At 40.4% G+C, this 22,820-nt stretch overlaps 1 protein-coding gene across 5 annotated transcripts in view; it reads right to left on the bottom strand.

Annotated features, from left to right (window-relative positions):
* LOC105831984 (phosphatidylinositol 3-kinase regulatory subunit alpha) overlaps nucleotides 1-22,820 on the bottom strand; it is a 67,328-nt gene that overhangs the window by 11,470 nt on the left and 33,038 nt on the right. For all 5 annotated transcript variants that reach the window (XM_036286399.1, XM_036286400.1, XM_036286397.1 and 2 more), the window contains 8 exons: nucleotides 18,803-18,937; nucleotides 9,375-9,663; nucleotides 8,821-8,919; nucleotides 3,606-3,791; nucleotides 2,179-2,307; nucleotides 1,595-1,805; nucleotides 952-1,179; nucleotides 84-408 (listed from right to left, as the gene is read on the bottom strand). In XM_036286399.1, coding sequence (XP_036142292.1) covers nucleotides 84-408; nucleotides 952-1,179; nucleotides 1,595-1,805; nucleotides 2,179-2,307; nucleotides 3,606-3,791; nucleotides 8,821-8,919; nucleotides 9,375-9,663; nucleotides 18,803-18,937 — 1,602 coding nt within the window. The remainder of the gene's footprint in view (nucleotides 1-83; nucleotides 409-951; nucleotides 1,180-1,594; nucleotides 1,806-2,178; nucleotides 2,308-3,605; nucleotides 3,792-8,820; nucleotides 8,920-9,374; nucleotides 9,664-18,802; nucleotides 18,938-22,820) is intronic.

Here is a 22,820-nt window from a genome sequence, read left to right as displayed (position 1 = left end):
AAAACAAAACAGAATGAAATTAAAGGATGAACATAACAAAATCATCATTTCATGGAAAGAATCAGAAAATTCGAGGAGAATACCTGTTGAAATCGCGACACTGGATACAGCAGTTTAATATCCAACACCGAGTTATACTGCGCGAGCGAGCAATTCCTGTAATAGTCGACCAGCTCGATGACCGAATGGAAGTTGTATGGTTCTGAAAATCCATATTTTCCATTTCGGTGGCTGATTTTGATGAGCTTGTTGGTCCCGCCTTTACGCAGCGTTAGAGTATATTCGCCGCCCTTGGAAGACGCATTGCGTACCAGGAAGGTGCCATCTGGCGAGTCATTCATTATTTCGTTTACCTCCTCCCTCGTGATATCACCCCAATACCATTCGGCGTCCTGTAGCGTGCGCGGCCTAAAATTTTTTCAGTGATAATTACAATTAACCATTTGTATCATTTGTCACAGACTGTAATCAAAATCAAAATTTAAAGCCGATATTATAGCCGGTATTCATAATCGATTCTTATATTAAAGATAGTCTTAAGTATTATCTTAAGATTGATCAACCAATTACAGAGTCGTATTAATATCTTAAGACACTACTTGAGAGATGGTTTTAAAATATATTATTTCTTATTATATTCTATATATTATAAAAATAATAGTTTTTTTATTATAATTGCATTTTTATATTTTGCCTCGAATGTGCTAAAATGTCCAGTGCGGCTCTAATGTTATAAATAATTATCATAAATCTTAAAAGAATTAACCACAGAAGAGAAAAAACAAAACTAAAATTAAACATAGCGTGTTAAAACTAAATTGAGAGAAAGATCAGAATTCGAGTCCAATGCAGATTTAAAACTAAAATTGAAATTTGTAACTTAGATTAAGATTTGGATTTGTAACTTAGATTAAGATTTGGATTGAAATCAGAATTAGATTTGAAGATCACCTGTGCGTCTGTTGGTCTTTGCCAGTATCTGGGCCAGATGCCGTTCTGTCTACAGCTTCGTCTTCGAGAACCGAGTACGGATCCAAAATCGGAAACTGTGGTCTTGAAACTTTACGTGGTGGCAATTGCGGAGGACTGGCAAACTCCGGAAGCTTCTCGTTCCAATCGCCGTGCAATAACAGCAATTCCGTTATGCGTATATGTGCCTCCGTGTTGTAAACAACTTGGCTGTAAAATTATGCAGTGCAAAGTGCTAAATTTTTCGTAGTCAAAATGTTATGAGTATTTTATCACAACTAATCTTATCTGTTAGTAGTAATATAGTCGTAGAACCAGTTAATTTTTTTATCATTATGATAGTGTTACATCGTTACGTGATAATATTATATCCTGGAATTTATATGATGATTTTTACGAGAGAAAATTAAATAATTCAACGCTAGCAAATTAGAAAGTCACATTCTTTTATTTAATTAGCTTGCTAGTCGATAAGATGGAAAGCAAACTGTTACTCGCATCCTCGAATACACCGACTCTTTTTTTGGGCGCACTATAACGTGTCACCAATAAAAAAGGGATCGTGTGAACCACACTCTTCTCTCCACTCTTCACTTGTGGCTGTAAGACTCCACGTGGCACTCACATGATTCGCTCCCAGGGCGGCCTGAGAAATATATGGCAGAGCACTTGCACGAGGATGGTTGGCGGTTCCGTGTAGCCTCTTCCATGCTGCAACTGGCAAATGCGACAGAAATGCGCCATCAAATGGCACAATGTGCTTCGATGATGCTCGGGTAGCTGCGCTACTAATTGATTGAGATGCGTCGCGCATTGTTCGTCACTGCACCTTTTATCTGTATAAGACAAAAACGGGACATTCGGACATTTGCAATCGAACAATGAATTATGACAATTAATCCTCTGTACACATAATGATTCATATTTTGCGCATTTCTTTTCTTTAAAAAACCAAGAGCACATTATAATCTATAATTTATTTAAATCTTTTAAAATAACTTACAAATATTTTCTAGAGATGTTAAAGAATATACAAAAATCATTAAAGAATTTTATTATTTCCAAAATAAAAATTAACTCAGAAGTATCGTGAGCTGATGTGCATGGGAAAAGTGCTGAAAATCAACGTGTACAGAGAGTTAATGTGAAAAATTTTTAAACTTAATAAAAAAACATAGTTTTAAATTTAATTACGAAATATATACTTACTCGCAGCTTCCAGAAATTTGTCGTACCATTGCACAGGGATTACTGGGTCTGGTAATTCACGCAAGAACTTTTTCAGAATACTGGTAATACACTGGGGAGTGTACATACTTAAATCCGTGTTGCAGACATCTGAAAATATTATGTCATGTTGCTGCACGTGATTGATTTTAATTATCGCTCAAAACATCGTATCCTTTTCTTTTTCTGGAGTTTTTATCAATTCTTCATTACATTTTTGATGATAATAAATTGCTCTTTTGAATATTTTAAAGATCAGAACGTCTCCTCGTTCCTGATTTTAAATGGGAAAAAAATCGCCAAATATTATTAAAAATGCGATATTATATTGAAATTAAATTTATAAAATAGCAAGATAATGAATAAGGCAAAAATTATTCAACAAAGTTTATAAAATAATTAACACTTTTTTTCCAAAACAATTTAACATTTTTAATAATTTATAAAGCAACAAAAATGTACTCAGAATCAAAAGTAAAGTCGTAATTTTTATAATAAAAAATAAACCCCCCAAATTATCTCCTTCGATATAACGACAGCTCAAAATCATTGATATTTTTGTTTAATCAATATAACTAATCACACTAATGTAATTATTATGCGTTAATAATTAATTATTGTGCACGAGTAATTTTGAACGAAAAATCTTTAATTAGTTAACGAGTTTCTTTCGTTTCCCCTCAAGTTATCTGCAATCTTATCTACAATCTTTCTTTCTCAATGAATTTTGCAGACAGTTTGATCTTTTCGGAGAAATTGTGAAAGATGTATACTTAAAAATATTAAATATTTATTAAAATGATAATCGTAAATATATATTAAATCGATAAACTGTCTCTCGGTTCATTGGACGCGCGATGTTTGACAGACAATTGACATGTTAAACGGTTAAATCTGCACGATATAATACACAATATAATACAGACAAAAGCGGTCGCTGTCTTTCCCAGGAAAGGCGCAAATTTTTTTCAACTATACTTTGAAAACAACTGATTCATGCGCGGTACAACGTCGCGGGAACTTTAAAAGAAGTTTCGGATGGACACGTACAAGTGTCAGGATTTATCGCTAAATACGGGGAGAACACGCAGCTCGGATCTTTGTCTCGCAAATCCCGAAAGAAGTTCGTGAATTCCGCCCGCCTGCTCGCTCGCTCGTTGTCCCTGAAATCTCGATCTGTCGCGCAAAATATAAGCGCGCACTCGTGCTTTTCTGGTGCCCTCCCTCAGAGGGAGAGGCAGAGGGGCAACGGGGGAGGGGCCCTCCACAATGTAGCATGCATCTGGTGGCGCGCCTCGACATTTTTGCAACCCGCGAGCCAAACGTCGGTGGCACGACCGCCCGGGCTATTTATAGCATGCACGATCGCGCGATTCAACCTGCCGGCCGGCGCGGCGCGCCCGTCTTACCTTCGTTCAGCTTCTGTCGCAGCTTGAGGGTCTGCTCATTAGGCGGGCTGCTGTGGTAGACTTTGTAGAGGTCCAGCGTCGTGTCGGCGAACGCCTGCTCCTCGAGGGCGCGGGTACATCGCTCCACCAGGATCGGCGCCGCATGGCTGGCGGTGTCGAATTGCGAGCACAGCGCGAGGCCGAACACTGCAAAGTGCGACCAAACATTCGAGGCGATTCTGTGAATTCTTTGCACGCGCCCGTGGCCACGGCCACGGTGCAGAGATTTTTGAAACGCGAGACGTACCTTTAGGCGTACTGCTAAGGCACGTCTCGCGTTACAGAATCCTCAGCCGCGTAGCGGCTGAGGTTTTGCGTTTTTTTTTCCAATCTGAGAACTTATTTAAAACAAAAGAAAACTCGAAAACAACAACGCTGTAACGAGCAATAACAACTTAAATGAATATTCGTCTACCGTACAATTTTATTTTCTTATTATATATATTTCTCAGCTCTCGTGAATAGAACAGTTCCGAGATTTATGCCCCAAAGTAAACTTTTTAGAATCAAATTAGAATTCCATCCGATTTTCCATGAAATTGTGGATTCTGGTTGAGAAACTTCTCAAGATTCACAAGTGTAATGTTTTATAAACTCAATCCTTGGAAAATCTAAAAAAAGATCCCATTAACTCTTTCTAACGTTTCTCCAAAGTATTTTTCGATTCTTATTTTATATATTAGAATTGAACAATAGTAAAACTCTTTAAATATTTATATTTTAAAAAATACAAAATTTGAGAATACCGAAAGTGTCGATTAATTGTTTTCCCCCCTTTTAATAAAAAATACTTTTTCTCGATTACCGATTATAATAATTAGAGATCTTATAACATTAACGATTGTTCAATCGTTAAGACAGTAGAAATACATTTTATTGAACCCTGATGAAGCACTAACTTTAATAAATGTAACTTTATTCGGACCGTCATTAATTTGGTCGATCATTAATCATCGTAATCATAACAAATATGGCACTTATTTTTTATCATCATGCTGCAGTTTCACTCATTAAAAAAAATACTGATATGTTAATTACGATAATAACATTATAATATCAATAATATTACACAAAAAGAAAAATTACATACAAATTGATCAATATACTAGAATATATGTTACTATATATCAATATATATTATATTGATATTGATATTGATATTCGATATACGGTAAAAGTGCAAGGTTTTTAAAGGTTTTTTCTTTCGAAGATAAAATAAATATTTCGTTCTTCTAATTTTTTTATAGCAGTAGTAGATGATATAAAAAATTCTATTGTTTATTTTGAAGATAATAAATAGTATTTCATACAAATGAAATTTTCTGTAGGTACGGCATATGCACTGGAGTTATCCTACGTTTCAGCGTTAGGGGTCGAAGTACGGCCGGAAGCGGGACGCGATCGATCGCGGGATGAGGCAAGCGCGGCGCTTCTCTTTATCCGCGAGGCATCGCGGAACGGCCGCGAAATTCGGCGAGGACAAAGGACGACGGCGGAATTGCGTAACGCCGCACGAGGAATGCTCGAGGCGGAGAGAATTCCTGGCGGTTTCCCGCGGATTTTCGCGCGCCCAAGCGGACAAGCCGCTCCTCGCCTGTTTATCGCCTACGGCCGCCCGCGACTTTTTCTTCTCGAGTCGCTTCTCACTCTCTCTCTTTCTCTCCTCTTCTTTTTTCTTCTCCCCCCCTCCCCTTCCCCTTATTTTATTACGGCTGACGAACCTTTGACTTTATTTTCGCGCGAGGATATACAACGCGATCATATTTTCAGACACAATTCTGTTTTCTCTGTCTCCCGTGAATGTTTCGCGCATACATGCCACTTGTATAATCAAAGACGCGTGCATTATGACAAGAGAGAGAGAGAGAGAGAGAGAGGACGAGCGGAGAGAAACATTGTGTAGGAGGGGCAAGAGAAGGAGGAGGAAAGAAATTTATTTTTACAACCGCGACGGCGACGTCTCGTTTCTTCATGACCGCGTCTCCTTGTTCTCTCGAGAATGACGAGTGAGGAGAGGGAAGGGGCAGACAAAAAAGTCAGAATTAAAACGCGATCTATACGAGAACGTAGGCACGCGCATGAATTTTATGCGCCCGATGCGAGGCGGAGGCCAGGCCGGCCGGAGAGAGAGCTATTCGATATTCGTCACGAATTCGAATGTTGCTCGCCGGTGCGAGCGGGTAACAGCGAGAAATCTCGCCGAGCCGCGCCGTCGAACTCGGATAAATCAACGGCGCGAGTAAATACACGCGGCGCGCAAAGCCCCCCCGGATTTCGGCCGCGATTTGCGAAGCTCGGTTTCAACGAGATGTGCAGATTTCGTGCCCGAGCCCCGCCGGGGAGGGCTCAATGATTTTGACGAGCCACTGTAAAAAAAAAATCTATCTCTCCAAGTAAAAGCACGGTACACACTTTTGAAGCCCGGAGTAAATTTTACAACTGTAAAACGTTTATGCTTCAGAGCTTTGCAAGCGTGCAGAGTGCAATGTACAATTTTATTTCGGCATTCAAATCGACGCGAGTCGGCGAAGCTCGGGGCAGGGGGGGGGGCGGAGGACGGTGTCGTAAAAATCACGCGTGTAATGCCGGCGTTGAATTTACAATTAGCGCGATAAGTATGTATCCAGAGAAGCGCGCGCGTGCAATTAGAGACTCGAGCGCCGCGTCATTTTCAATCAGCTTTTCAGACGCGGAGGCAGGTGCAATTTGCGGGACCGTCAATGTCGAAGTCGCAACCGCGGCGCGGACGCGAGCGCGCACGTGACTCGAATTTTTCTTCGGCAGAGAGAGAGAGAGAGAGAGAGAGAGAGAGAGAGAGAGAGAGAGAGAGAGAGAGAGAGAGAGAGAGAGAGAGAGAGAGAGAGAGAGAGAGAGAGAGAGACGCGTGATTGCTCGTCGTTGCACCTCCACGCGTAGGTTGACAACGCCCGCGCGTGCGCGCGCGCGCGCGCGCGTATGCAGGCGATTAGACGTCATCAATTACTACAAATCAACCGGAGCCGACGCGGCAATCGCTCGCGGGCGCACGAGCGGAACCGGCGCGCGGAAATCGCGTCGCGAGCGTTTCTTCCTTTAACTTTTTCTTTTTTTTATCTTCAAGCAAGGGATTAGAGTGCCTGCCATGCCCCTCCGGGGGCCACGTTTTCTAAAGTCGTTAAAAAGCGAGTTCGTTAGACCTCCCCTCCTGGATAACGAAGTCACGGCGTAATTAACGTAATCCCGCATACTCCCGAGGTCCCCGAGACCGTCTCTCGCTGCTCTCCATCGAATGATCCCTCCGTCGCCGTCGGAAACACGACCGAGTGTCCATTAATGGACATGGAATTATGTGTCAATTCCCTTATCGTTATTTCGTCGCAGCCGCGAATTGGCGTCGCGGACAAACGGCGTTATCAGCGGGACGATAATTCCGAGCGATCGATGCACCGTCGCGCGGTGTGTACCGACGCAATTGGCGACGGGGGAAACTGGTCAGAATAGATGAATGAAGGATTGGGGGCAGCGGGACGACGGGGTGACATGGCCCTGAAGGCTGGCGCCGCGTTCGCGGTTTTTCCTATGCACAAATATTCGATTCCGTCATTCGCGCGCCGCGGCGGCGTGTGCAGCGTTAATTAAATGCATCGCTGGTGGCGCACACGTTGACGGCACGAGCGTTGAGCCTTGCCTGCGTTGTCTCTGCCGATTATCGTCGTCTGGGATATTCACGCCGTCAAAGGCACACATCGCACCTCCAGCTGGCGGCCAGCGGCGTGACTTGAGAAAATTCCCCGGCGCTCTAAGAGGTCGATTTATCGCCGCGAGAATGAAGAATAACTAATGATATTTGAAAAAAATATATTCGGTGTAAACAAGGCGCCACGTAAAAGCTAATTCGCGAGATGTCACCGTATAAATGTATAAATGAGTATAAAATATTGAGTGTTACAAAAGGTAAAGTCCTAGAGTACATTCTCATGTTTTTATTCCTTTTTACGTTAATATTATTCTGAATGAAGATTCACATAATTAACATCTTTTTATCTCTTTCATGTCTACTTTGTACGTTGCAAGGTGATGGAATAAATAAATTAGCACTACTTTAATGTAAAATGAATAAATTTTAGTGTTTAATAATCTTATGAAAGATTATTGTAATCCATTAAGTCGCAGGAGACTTTTATGAGCTTTCCTGTTTTTAATCTTTAATTTTATATTGATTTATTCTACTCAAAATTGTATTCTAACTGATCTTTATTTTCACTGTCAAAATTAGAAAAATCAAGATTCACTTGAAATGACTGAAATAGCTTTTTTGTAGAGGAAAGTCACCAATATACTGATCATAGACTAAAACACTCCTTATTTCTCAGAAACTAAACATTGCACTAAATATTGATAAAAAATTATAATATTAATAATAACATGACCAGTTTGACTTCAACTTTTTTTCCTTCAATTTTGTACGAAAAAGTCGTCATAAATGTGTAGGAATTAATATACATGTATCACGAGATACAAAATGATAATGATTAACTGTAATTTTTTTCCAAAAATAATCTTGTTATTCTAGAAACGATATATATTAACGTCCTGCACACGGAGATGCGAATGTTGACGGAGAGTTAAAGAACGTGCGATCGCCGAGATCAAGTCGAAATAAATTCGATCCGCTGAAATGTTGCCGGACAGCCGTTTTCCCGTAACGTCACGCCGTGAATATTAGTTTTTGCGCGGTGGAGAACGCGTTGCGGAGCGAGAACCGAGTAAAACCCGTGTTGAAACCCGTACGCTCGGTTAAGGATCATTAAATGCCAGCAAGTGAGGCGACTCCCACGCGACCACGACGCGGAGGGAGATTTCAATGGAAGAAAGCCGTCAGCCGTGAGGTGCAAGCCTCCGTGAAGTGATCCAGGTTATCATAACGAGGTGCACGCGGCCAGGCGCCAGGACGGGCGTCCTTGTCGTCAACTTCGTAACTCGTTACAGATTGCCATGCCATGCCACGCGGCTGGTTACGATGCTAGCGATCGTGTTTCTGACGCAATGTTTCTCCCGGTATGAAAGACAACTAAATTTTTCCGCCGTCTTTCCGTGTTCTATCCATTAGAGAGACAACGATGAAGGATTAATGGGCCGTGCCTCGCTAATAAAATTTGCAACGGCGATGACGGCAAATCCGAGCGACGTGACTTACCTGAAGTAAACCTGCTGATACGATTGTCCGAGTCGACCGATATGCAATTGGAAGGTAAACCCGTCGCTGAACACGTCCTGTGTGAGACCAGCCCGCAATCTATGCAACGCAGAAAATTCGCGAGATCAGCAACGCGAAAAACGCGCATAGTTACCTCTCTTTTTTTTTTTCAATTCACTTGTTCTGGTTTCAGAATTTTATTCGAAGCGATTGACACGCAAGAGCGAATACGAATGTTAAAAATGTTTATCGATGATAAATTTGACAACTCTTACAAGATCTCGGCTATGTAATATTTCTTTTTTTTTTTTTCCAAAGATACACATGTCACGAATTCATGCGACTAATCATTAATTTAGAGACCCGATTGAGATAAAGCAATGTAATTTGTAATTCTTTCGCGTAGGAATCCGACATATGCGAAGGAGCAAATTCCGCGAAGTGATTCAATCGAGCTCCTTTGCGTCACCCGTCAAAGTTGAGTTTATTCAAAGGGGTGCCCGTCGGATTAGGATTTCGACGAAGGTCGACACCGATAAAGGACGGAAACGTACCTTGGCAGAGAAAGCCCTGATGTAAGAGGCCCCTGAGGTATTTGTGGCATTTGCCGCACTTCTCCAACACGCTGAAGCTCTGCGGCACGAGATTGTGCACGTTATTGGTCAGGCTGTTGCCCGTATAGTTGACTCCGAGGGAACAGGCTGATTCGACGGCGACGCCGGGTGCCGACGTCGCCGTGCCCATCGTCTCCAACGGCATCGGGGGTGGTGGCAACGTTTTGCAGAGTTCCTCGATGCACACCAAAATGTTCCTCTGATGGAATTCATCTTTTATACCCATATTCTGCAACAAGAAGCATCACACGATGTCTCGCATACGCTCGAATAAAGAAAGATACCGAAACGAAACACTAGTCCAATCGGAGAGCGATATTCACATGATTTGAGTAAATAAAAATATTATTATCAATTAATGAGATATTAAAATATATTTAATAACTCAATTAACGACATCAATCTTCTTTACGCTAATTTTTTATTAATAATTATACATACTTATAGTGACTCTTTATAACGCGGAAGCTATATTTAATTTAAATAAAAATAATGCAAAACATGAGAGAATAAATTTACTAAATCAAAATTTAATGAATCTAACTTTCTTTCAAATTCAATTCAATTAATTGAAAAATAATCGTTACATTTATGACATTAAAACATAATGAATATGATATATTGAACGCAGTAAATAAATCGGTTATTTAAAAAATAACACAAGTCAATTTTTTTTTAAATCAGAACACGTGGGTGCACAACTTCCTTCAAATATCAATAGAGAAAAATTGAATTATATTGTTCTTGAAATGTTCGAGTATTGTATGCAGCTGCTGTGAAACTATAATTTGTCGACTTGAAGCTCACAACTGCGGGCATTTATATAACTTTTGACCGATTTAATGTTATTCGCGCCGCAGAAGATGGTGACGTCCTTCGGGACCAATTCTCCAGAGAATTACGAAGCGGATCGGAGACTTTTCCGCCGCGCCGTGCCGGCGAAAACGCGCGCGCGTGCGCGCGCGCGATATTCCGATGACGGTTGTAAATCTGCAAGGGTATAACGCGAGCCAAGATCGTGACGGCGACGACTATAAAGAGCGGGCGCATAACGCGCGACAAAGTCAAGCGCGGGGACAGTTACACGGTGACTAACGAGAGGGAAAATAATATGCTTGTCGTAAATAATCCGGGCACTAATATGAGTTCAACGCTTCGGGGACGGCGAACCGATTAAGATCCCACTGGCCCACTTTTTCGCCGGCGAAAATCATCATCCTCTGGTTATTTGCGAACGGAATAATTTTACCATTCCCTCGTCAAGACGCCTCGGCCTAATATTTTACCGCAAAATGTTTTTATGAAAATTAAATTAGCCGTGCAACATCGTTTCCTCGTATGCCGTGGAAACTTATAACATCAGTTTTCATTAACAGCTTTCTCCTTTGTACAACACGTGATTCGTTTGAGTAGCAACTGGGAGATCCTGATTTTTCTTTTCTTCAATTCTTCAAGGAAGTGCTCTTTCACCGTTGGTTATAAAAATTCAATGCGGCATTGCGCACCGTATAATACATTTTGCATTTTATTTCATAATTATATTATTGCGCGCGCCGCAGCGCTTTTTACGCGTCTTTAAGTTAATATCCAGTATTGGTGTATGATCTGTTCAACAAATTTACTGCGAGTTTCAGGCTTCCCGAGTCCTCCGGCCCCGTAAAGAGATCGCTCGCGATCGTTCGCGTTATAAATTACAACGTGTGCCGCCTCTCTCTCTCTCTCTCTCCCTTTTCGCGGACGAAGCCGCGGAAAATACTCCCTAAGAGTGGCGATATCGCAAAAAGAGCGAAAAGGGGAGAGATAATTCGCGGGTACCGCGGCGGTAAATCAGTCAAGGGGGACGTTGAGGAGTCGGGAGCACCGCGCTCGTAAAAGGGGTGAACACACGCCGAACGGGCGATCGTAATTTATACGCGTCGTTACGACCCTCTCGCTCACTCTCTTTCTTCTCTCTCTCTCTCTCTCTCTCTCTCTCTCTCTCTCTCTATCTCTCTCTCTCTCTGTCCCAGCAGGCATCTCGTTTTCCCTAGAGCACGGCCAAGGCAACAGGTGTCGGGTGTGCACCGCTGCACAATACCTGCACCGGCGCTCGCGAGGAGGTATAATGCACCCCGCCGCGGTTCGCGAGTTTGCGATGCGGGCCGCATACGCGTAATGGAGACCTTCGGGAGAGCCGAGAGGCTTTTGTCATCCCCGTTACGATCGCGCGAATCCGTATCTCTCTCGCTCTCTCTCTCTGCCGCGGAATATCGTCGTACCGTGTGTTAATAGCTCGGATCGGTGTTTCTGATTGTCCGGGAATGCCACTTGTGGAATGTCGACGGCAGCTGATCAACGTGTTGTCTCGCGTATTTCGGACAATAAGGAAAAAAAAAAAAAAAGATAAAGATAAATTGGAAGCGAGCGGGAGACATTCGCTAATGAAAAATTAAATACCGGACGAATATCGGCATGGACAGTTGAAAGAGAATTTTTAATGATCTCCCTTAAAAAAAAAAAAAATCGATAAAAATACATATGAACGCTGCTCTATGCAATTACAGCTGTCATTAAATCCACCGACGGAACGTCGATTTCAAAACGACTGATTAAAAAAAAAAAAAGGCTAATTACGACTGTAAAACAAATGCGATAATTACAGAACGGCTTGTGTAAACTGTAATTATAATTATAACTCGAAACGCGTAACTGCCATGCACGTCGTATACGGAGAGCGAGACGATTGAAAATTCCGTATTTCTGCGTTTCTCAGTGCTTGCCTGCCCGTGGAACGTGCAAACGTGTTAAGAACTCGTCAAATGTGTTAACAAGCTGTCGGATTGTAGAGGCGGGAGTAAAAAAAATGTCCGCAACCTTCGTGCGATGCAGAATGATATACGTCAGTGAATTGCATATTTGCTACTGGGCGCGCTTAATGAGATAATCGCCGTGCGATTAGTCGCGCGTTAATCGCGTTATCTTAATCGGCCCACATCGGCCGATCCAATGCCGATGCGCGTTGCACAGGAAGTCCCCTATTAATATTGTCCCCGCTGAATCACTTGACCGCAGCTTTCTTTTCGCGTTCGCGTCCAATTTAAATTCCCCACATTCGCGTTACACAACGCGTTTACGAGCGTGGTGCAAGCGAGCTTGACCCGAGCGCCGCATTGTTTCAAACGCGCCTCGTCGGCGCGACTACTGCCCGAGAAAAATCATGTTTTTCCACACCTCCGATCGTTTAACAACTCGATCGCGGAGTCTAGTTCTCATTTAAGAAACGTGCCGATTAAAAGCTATCGAAAAGCGAGAAGCAAGTGTACTGGAAAAAAAAAAAAAAAGTTAGATAACAACAACCAAAAGTAAAATGATGCCACCTAGATATTCGGTTAATACACATATCACTGTAATACAAAATATTTAATTGACATTTCGCTCAACATTTGTTAGCTATTATGAAACTTTTTTCCAGTGTTTTTTTACACTCTTCAGAATTGTGAATTTCTACGAAGGCATTGACATGAAAGATTCAAATATTAAGAACTTTCGCGAATTCTTTGTTACTCCCGTAACGCGAGTTTCGAACGATTAACCCTTTTAAAACGTGGCTCCTCTCCAAAGAGAGAAGAAAAGGCTATGAAACAGGGAGATTCGAGGAGAACAATTGAACGGAGGGACGGAAAATAGACGCGTACGCGATTACAATTTTACGTGAATTGTCTCTGTACCGTAAGAAAAATAAATCCAGCTCCACGAAAAGCACTTCCGGCAGCTGGCTTCTTTTTCCAAATTATTATTCCGCCTATGCGCGCGCGCACGTGCGTTCTCGCGCTATTTCGGCCGGCGCCACGGCGCGCAGTGGGCCAAACGCTATTATTAGCGGCGACAAGCCGGCAAAAGTAAAGTGATCGATATATTACGCGGCCGCGCGAGAACGCAGCGATAAAATTTGACGCGCTCGTTATTTTATTTCAAGTGCCAAGAAACGCTCGCCCGAGAGAAGAAGAATTCCCATCGCTTTGTGACGGGGAGAGAATTTGCCCGAGGAGGAGAAGAGTACTACTCGCGGATACGAGCGCACTTTGCATCCCCCGTTTATTTCTCGCGCAAACAAAACGTCAAGGAGCACTATAAGAAGCGGACTTTATTTTAGAAAGTTCCGCCGTAAGTCACCTCAATAAAATAATTCCCCCGGTAACGGGCTCCTAACCGATGTTGTCTGACGTGAAATAAATTCTTCATAAAACCAAATTGAAAAGAATCCCTCAGGAAAGCAATGGCGAATGCCTCGAGAACCACGGCGAAAAAAAATTAAGGAGGGGAAAGACACGTTCTTTTATTGTCTTCGCCGGCGCATTCGTAACGGGAAAATCTGCCCGAAGGACAAGTTGAGCGGGGAGACTCAAACGATTTCTCACACTAAAAGAACATTCAGTGTCGATTTACGAGTCAATTAGTATGATAATACGCGATTTACACACGGAGTAGCCTTGGCGAAACGCACTCTTGCCCTGCGAGGAACGCGACGAGATTGAATTCGTGAGAATCCCTTCTTGAGGAAGATTGATAAGCGGAAATCAACTGTCTCCTATTGATTTTAACAAGCTTTGGAGCTTGAGTAAAAATGTAGATAAAAATAAGACAATTTTTTTTGTAAGTGCGTTTTATAGAAGATAAAACACTCCTTTGAAAAAATCGGTTATCTTCTTTTTAAAACAAATACAATCAAAATTATAAAAGATGGAAAAAAGTTTCTAAACATTGAAAAAATATATATATAATATATATATATATTTCAATTTTTATAAATTTTGTAATTTTGATATTTATTTGAAGACAAAAATAACCAATTTTTCAAAGAGGTGTTTTACCTCCTTAACATGTGAAAACGTATTTATAAAAAAAAATGTGTGTCTCTTATGTTTATCTGTATTTTATGTCCAAAGCCTATTAAAAACGGAGAGGACCACTTGGTATCCTCGTGAAAAAAAAATTTCTCAATTTACACGACGTGCCAATCCGCAAGGAAATGTATAAAAGTTGGCAGCGACTTCATCACCAAATCAAAGAAAGAAAGGTACATGGACGAAGCGAGTAAGGAGAGTTTCACCCGAGTCTTTGAGGTCAATCCGGGGAAACCGCAATAATAATTCAGGCAAACGAACTCCGGATGGGACATTAGTTTCACGTTCCAGTAGCGGTTCCGGACAATTATCAATCAGTGAACGGGTGATTCGGTCTTTCTAATTAACGCTAATTTAGCCCGCTCTTAGCTCGGGATTTTCAGCCCGTGACTCCATTGTCGGCGGATTTTTGTAATTCAAGCCAATTTTTTTTTATTATACGCCTGCGCGCGCGCGCGCGAGCGAACAGGCGCAATTACCGCCGCCGCTGTCATCGCCGCCGGCGTGGAAAACGCGGGCGTAATTACAGTCCGAAGAAACGCCCGTTTTCCCACGAGCGAACATCGGTGCGAGAACTTAGGCCAATACGGCCGGCCGGTGTAATTCGATTGTCCGTCTCGACCCGTTACTCTGCGCGCGGGCCTCTCGCATAATTATGATAATGCGGCGCGTGGTAACGCGCAGGGAAAACGCATGCACGATGCGATCATTACAGCGGCGTAGCTACCGCGCGCGGCGGGAATAAGAGGAATTTAGCTCGCTATTATCGGCCCGCTTCTCCTTCCTGATACCTCAACCCTCCGTAGGCAATCTGAGTCCTTTGTTGGAGCAAACGCAATTTCACTCTCAAATTTCGCCTTTCAAACTTCAATTTCTATTAAATAAAGGTTTCAACATCAAACAATTATCTGGTGAAGTAAAGGAGATGTTAAAAAGTAATCCCGAATTTTCCTAAATTTTGAAGAATTCCTAGCACAATAAACAAAAATTCGAGTTAAAAAAAAAAAGACTTAAATCGATTTAAAAATCGAAAGGTGCGTTGAGAAGTGAAATTGTTACATTGCATTCCGCTTTAATTTAAGATTCAGACACACAGACAGTGTAATAGTATTGTTATATCCGTGCGTTTCATTCTCACGGAAAGAACGCGGATTTAGGAATAATAGAGCATTAACACTCCCCGAATACTGAGAAGCACTTATAACGCCATAATACAATAATTGAACAAGTGTAAGCCTCTCGGAACCGCTCTTAACCGCGTACGTCTCATACCGGAATTTCGGTCGAATTTAAGATGTCTCTTTGTTGACAGACCGCCGTCTTGGAAATGATCTACTCTCATCACTTGTCAGCCCCCCTCCCCCGTATCGATTGGCTACAGCTGAGCTCAATATCGATCGGGCACCGCTGACAGGAGAGACTGAGAGGAGGATAACAGTATCTATATTTCGAAAAACATTAATTAAAAAAAAAAAATGTATCCTAATAGTGACGTCCTAACGAGAAGACAATGCAATGGTATTGGGACTTGCATAAAAGAGAACAATAATCTCAGCTACGCCACTGAATAATTACGAACAAATTCTCTGCTCGTCGGGGACTGCAACGTATGAAAAAGCGCCTTTGCATTGTGCTCCGTGGAATTGCAGACGTTTCGTTAGAGTTTTAATAGCTCGGCGTTACGCGTGCGCATTTTCTTCTGCGGCTGCGTTCATTTAGCATTTTAAACACGCGCGGCGCGCGGCGATGATTAAAGAAAGAAAAAATAAAATAAAACTTAATCGACAAATATAAAAACACCAGTAGATATCAAATCTCATAAAAACAACTTCGTCTTCACACATCAATGAAGTTTTAAAAAATAATTTCATCTTCAATGAAATTGTTTTCACGATATATGTATTTCGTAAACAGAATTTATTTTATGTAGCACGTCGGCGATATTGAAGGTTACGCTTTCACGATTGCAATATTTATCTAATATTATTTCAGCACGTTATCAATTATAAGATGCACATTTCACATTTTATCTCTTATGGTTAAAAATATATTTTAAGTTTTTAAAATAAATATTTCCTCGTAATAAATATATTATTAAGACAGATTTTATATTTTGCGTATAGGCATTCTTTGAGACTTAACAGTAAGTATTAAAAAAAAAAACATTTTTTAAGTCTTTAAAATTTCTGTTACGATACAAAATAATAATAGCAAACGCGATAATAAATATATCGTTATGTCGAAATAACGAAAACGCGAGAAGTTGTAAATAATAAATTATCGCGATACTACGCAGCACGTTAAATTACATACTTCGCATTTTTATGCACTATGCGGTAATTCTACCACAATGTTTTGCACTGAGAGTGATACACCGAAAACGTCGTGATTGTGAATTAGACACGTGGCAATAGAATCGCGATCAAACCTATAAAAATCAATACTGATCAGCCTACTGAGTCGCCTCGATAAAGACCCCACGTCAAGACTCAACTTAGCTCAAAAAGCACCTGATAAGTGTATCACAGGAATTCGCCCGAAAGCGCCAGAAAGCTCCGGGTCGTTCAAAATCAACGATAAAGAAAAAAAAAATCGACGCAGAACCGGGTAGAAGAGAAAGATATGTCGAGAGGAGGATTCGATAAAGACTCGATTGTGGCGCACCAGTAGACGCTACAGGGCAATTACAAGGTCAACGGGCCAAGGAAAACGTCGTCCAGATACTCTCGACTCGAGGTCATCATCTCCGCCGAGCACTAGCCGAAGAATTTTCGATCGCGCGATTCCGCCTTCGCTCTCGATGCGACTCAAAACGAGCGGAAACCAAGGACTGATGCTTCGGCGAGGCGGGGGAAAAAAAAAAGAAAGGACATAAAGAGAGACTTTTATCACTTGCAATAAAAGATTTGGTTTCGCTATCTTTTTATTGTCGAACTTGTGAAGCTGTGTGTTAATGGCGAATTTTTCGCATAAAAAAATCTGAATATGAAACCAGACTGAAATGCATATGGAAACGCGTTCCAACACGTTCATAAATACTTAAAAAAAAAAAGTGTACAAGTAAAAAAAAAATATTAGCAAAGTTTTAGACGGCTCGGAGGGGAGTTACTTAATTTCGGGGAATGTGACAATGTACATTGGGGTAAAAATAAAATACGCTCCAAGACAACTTCTCTTCCTTTCGAAAATCAAGAAAATTTATAACGCAGAATAAATAACTGCAAAATTTATCGGTCATAAGACGGATATTCGGTCAAATATACCACGTGCGAGTTTGTGTTTGCATGCCAACAATATATATCGAATTTAAAGCTTAAGAATTTGAATATGCGCGCATTCTAAAAGTAGGAATATAGCGCAGAACAAATTGCTGACGATTGTTTGCCGCAGAATTAAATTTCAATCAAGTGGGACACGAAAATGCAAGAAACTTAATTTGCACTTTTTTGCACGGTCCTATCACGTGGGTGTGCGTTCCGCGATTGTTAGTGCTCGTCGCAAAAATTGAACAGTGGGCCCGTTAAGATCGCTCGATTCGTCGAACAGTTTCTCCGAATTGAAATCTCTCCCGCTCGATAATAAGGTAAATAAACAGTCTTTGCGCAATCTCATTGCGCAGTAGCTCGATATGGTGCATTAATTCCTACTGCTAATTAGTTCTAATAAGCGTCCAACAGTCGCATTTCTCTAAACCGTGGCCGATTAATAGAAAAGGATTAATTAGCCGACCAAGAAGAAAATGGCCGGCTATCATTAGCAAAACCGTCGATGCTTTTAGAGTCGTCGGTAAATTCGAGAAAAAAAATCCACAATAAAGTAATTAACTGTCGACGAATTACAAACTCGCGCACAAATAAAGCTGATGTATTATCGTTTATTAAATCAAAAACTGTTTCGAGATTAATATAAAGTCACGTAGAAATCGATTTAGTCTCACCATTCCGTTGCAATTGGCGGATAAGAGATATTAGAAAGCAAAACCATCTCGTTCAGTCTCCGTTTAGCTTTTTTCTTTTTTTACGGATTGCTTTAACTGGCGATTTTCAATCATAACTTATATTTATAGACATATCGTATTTTTAGTTGACATTACATATCGCTTTCAAATCGGTAACTAATCTTGTAAAAAAAAAAAAAAGAAGGTAAAGTTAAGCAGAGTACGTTATAATGGTTTCATGGTATGCCCTACTCCATTTAAGTGTCTACTATTCATTAGGTTAAATTATTATAATCTTCTGGCTATTATCGGAATTACGGTATTACGGTAAATGCAGAGTAAAGCGTGTGATTCGCTAATAAAATAAAATTTGTTTTGATTATAATAATTTAAATTAATAATTTAATACGGACAGAGCGGTCTTGAATGTTCCACATTTGAAGCTCCTTCGAAGCGGCTCTCAGCTCGCTGAATGGCATTGGTTGCTTTTAATCCCAAGATATATGGACGACCGGTATACTAATAACTAATTAAGATGATCGGCTTACCATGAGCTTTTCCCGATCCAGATGAAGCAGATCGCTGCCTTTGATGTCCTTCGATTTGAAGACGTCCGCATAGCGGTACAGATTTAGGGCTGACATCCATTCAACTACGTTCAGCGACGTCCACTCACTGACAGGCTGCGAACAGAGAAACGAGACGTAGATCGTAGGTGGGCATTGATGGCATAAGAATCAGCGACGAGACTAATCGAGCCAAGTTCACTTGCGCACGAGGAAGTGCACACAGGCGTGCACTTCGAGATGTATTTACACGGCTTGCTAATAATAATCATAAATCAGATTAGACCATGTGAATTACAAAAAAAAAAAGAAATAAAGAAAAGTGAAGTCACTAGACAATGAGGCAATAATGTAATAATTTTTCAATAAAATTGTTTTCGTAATTACCATCATACACGTATTCTACATGAAATATCTCATTTCTGAAGTTGGTTTTTATACGGAGTGTTTCAATCATCAGAAACCCGCAATCTTACGAATATGTATATTTATTTAACTCAACTTAAAATTCTATGAAATTAAAAAAATGAAACTAAATTAAAATTATAATATTAAATGCCATATGTGTATTTATTTATCTCGCTTTTTTTAGAAACAATTACCATAAAATTGTTAAATATGGCTCTTAGACCTATTAGAATCTACTTTTTTCTTTGATAATAAATAAAAAAATGACCCGGGAATATCATCAACAGTGAACAGAGTAAAATCATCTTTAATGCGCATGACTAATCGATTCTTTGCAAGCGGAAATGGATAATGAGCCGAGTTGTCCCGTTTGCCGGCTAAAATATGTACGGGATTATGATCCTCGAGATTTTCAAATGAGAATGCGCGGCAATTTCCGGCTTCGTCACGATATCATGGAATTTTTGTGTTTCCATTAGTGTAACAATGACATTAATTTCTTTATAAACCGTGACTTCAAAACCGCTTTACGAAATTCATTCGCGCAAGTTGGGATAATTTTATTCTTGTTAATCGGTTGAACTAGAAGAGTGAAAGTCGGAATAATAATCGTCGATCTCTTCGAGATATACTAAGGAAAAAAACCAGATATACATCTGATTTCAGATATCTGATTTCTTTTTCTCAATCATAAGAGGCGATTAAATTGAACCCAAGTATTTTGCTTGAATAATTATTTTGAAGATTATTAACACTGTACTTTCTGTTAATTGGTTCTGTTAATGGCTGACTTTTGTTAATGGCTTGCTTTTGAATAATCTAGCTTGTTAAATACGTTACAACTTGGTGTAGTATCTAATGAAATTATTATTAGCAACATATGTTGTTATGATTAAGATAAGCTTTCGAATCAATTAAGATGTCTTTCAGTGTATCTCAGTGTTTCTTTCAAGGAATTGTATATAGCGAGTAGCTCTCGTAATTATCTCTCTGTAATAAACGTGTCAATTTCTCTTAAAAAAAAAAAAAGTTCAAATGAATCACTTAGATTTGTTTTTACGTGTACGTTCAACGTGGTTTTCGATTACGACACAAGCTATCTCTATTATGACGAGCCCCAGAGAGCACCTAATCGTATTTCTTCGCATCATTATACGATTAGCTAACTGGAAATTAATTCGCTGCAATCACAAAATATTGTAGTTTATTTTGAAAATTTCCCAAGTTCAATTATCCGCAAAGCTTCCTCTGGGCATCATTAACATTAAAACATTCATTTACGTAATAGATTAAATCTATAGATTAAAAATAATGACGGATAAAAAAGATGAGTATGTACATTAGTTCATTAACGGAAAATCTCCGTCAATTTTAGTGGAAAATTCAAATATCATCAGCGATCTTTATTTAATTATCGACGAATGATTAAAATCTCGACGGTAACAAAAGCGCGGCACGCTATATCATCATACAATTATCATTAACAATATTTTCAATCGTATCGACATTTCCATACTAATCTTCTATGATCGATAATGAATTGATTATAAACTTCAGTTAATGATTATTTTATGCATAATATCGATACGTGCGTAATATCAACACGTATTCCTTACGTCAATTAAAAAAAAGGGGCGACAAAAAAACAGAAATGCATGCCTGGCTAGAATTTTTTTTGCCGGCGATTTTATTCTCTTTTCGGACGAGCGCAAGTTATCCGATCGCCGAGGTATTACGTAAAATCCACGGGCGAGAAGTGTCCCCGGATTTTCTCGATCCTGAAGATAAGAAGCCGCGTTGTGGAGTGTTTAACGCACCACGCGGCCGACCGGGTCCGATTAGATAAATCGACGCGCGATCGCGGAGGTGCGGCGAGACGGAGAGAGGGGAGAGGGGTTGGCGAGATGACGCGAGGAGAAGAGACATCTCCGTGTGCCGCCGCCGGCCAACGCTATCGGCCGGGTAGCCGAGGGTCTGATAAAGCGGGAGCGTAAAAAGCGTTAAAAAAAAAAAGAAAGAAAGAAAGAAAGAAAGAAAAAAAGAAAACGTAACCTCTCGCCGTAACCCCGAGTCTGCGATATGACGACAGCCGCGAGATAAGCCCTCCGCCTGTCGTCCTCGTCCGAATAATCCGCGCGCGCGCGCGCGTCCGTCCGTCCGTCCGTACGATCGACGCGCTCGATTAATCTCCGTCGAGAGATCGTTTCTTTCTCGCCACCTCGCGCGCGCTCGCCGCATCCCGTCGACACGCGCGAGAATTAAATCGCCGACGTCGCAAATTTTTGCGACTCGACCCGCTAATCTAGGATGCACGCCGCAGGGAACTTATTTCGTGGAAGTCATCATCTCTCCTCCGCCCTCCTCTCTCTCTCTCTCTCTCTCTCTCTGTGACGGAAATCCCGCCGTGATACGTGAGTCCCGTGACGTTTTTATAGAACGTCTTTTCTTCGAAGGGCGTTTTTGTGACGATCGATGCGCGCTGCGCGGCCGTGCCGCCGCCGGTCTGAAATCACGAGTGGGATCCGAAAGCACCAACGGTCTACGTTCGATCACAGGGACGCGTTGGAATAATTTAGCCTTTAACTCGTTAAGCTTGATTAGAGATAGAATTGAAGACCTGCGTAAATATTGCCTTTCTTATAACATCGTCCATTGTAATGACTCTTGTGTGCTGCAATTAGATATAAATACATCAGATTTACTCCACTTAATCTGTTCAATCATCTGTGAATCATGGCTTGCCGCTCTGTATCGCTGCGAAGGCTATTTTTCAGTTTTCTTAAATTGTAAATAACGGACGTAAAACGCGATTTATCGCTCCCCGCATTTAGGCGATTAGGTTCATTACCTACCTACCTCTCTACCTACTAATTGTTATTTCATTGATAAAAGAAAAATTATTTACGTGACATAATTTACGCAAAAAGTCATTAAAACTATTCATATTATTTTTTGAATTACTATTAAAAAAAAAAAACAAAATAAAATTATGTTGCCAATAAGAGCCAATAAGGCAACATAATTTCATTTTGTTTTTTTAAATTGTACAGCCTCAAAAATATTTTTGTTAATTTTTACTATTTTCGATTTTCTAAGTAAACTTTAATTTCCTTTAATATATTATTACAAATCGATAATAGGATAGCAAGTTTTCGATGAATTGTCGTCTCTCAAAGATATATGCTTATAAAATCGATAATTAAAAAAAAATATTATATTTTATCTTGCATTGTGTCAATAATAAAAAAACACGCAGTTTTAACTTAGATATGTTAGCTTAAGTCATCACATACATTATTCTTTTATAAAAAAGAAAAAGATGACGTCCAGAAATTTCATCTTCTATTTCTATTACAATTTCATGGCTGATATTTAATTTTAATTTAAATCGTTACGTTGTTGAATTTCGAGCGGATCTCGTTCTGATAACACCATTCGTGCGTTTATGTTAAATTTATGATTATAAGATATAAAATTCATGTCTCTAGAGTTTTTTAATCGAATATATGAAAGTATATAAAAGTATATGGAAATATTTGCATTTGAACGATTCGAAATAAAATTAACTTCTTTCTTGTGTCGAGACAACGGT

The sequence above is a fragment of the Monomorium pharaonis genome, chromosome 4 (genome assembly GCF_013373865.1).
Source record: "Monomorium pharaonis isolate MP-MQ-018 chromosome 4, ASM1337386v2, whole genome shotgun sequence".
Lineage (NCBI taxonomy): Eukaryota > Metazoa > Arthropoda > Insecta > Hymenoptera > Formicidae > Monomorium > Monomorium pharaonis.
Note: the sequence above shows the minus strand (reverse complement) of the source record. Positions and strands in the feature narration are given on the sequence as shown.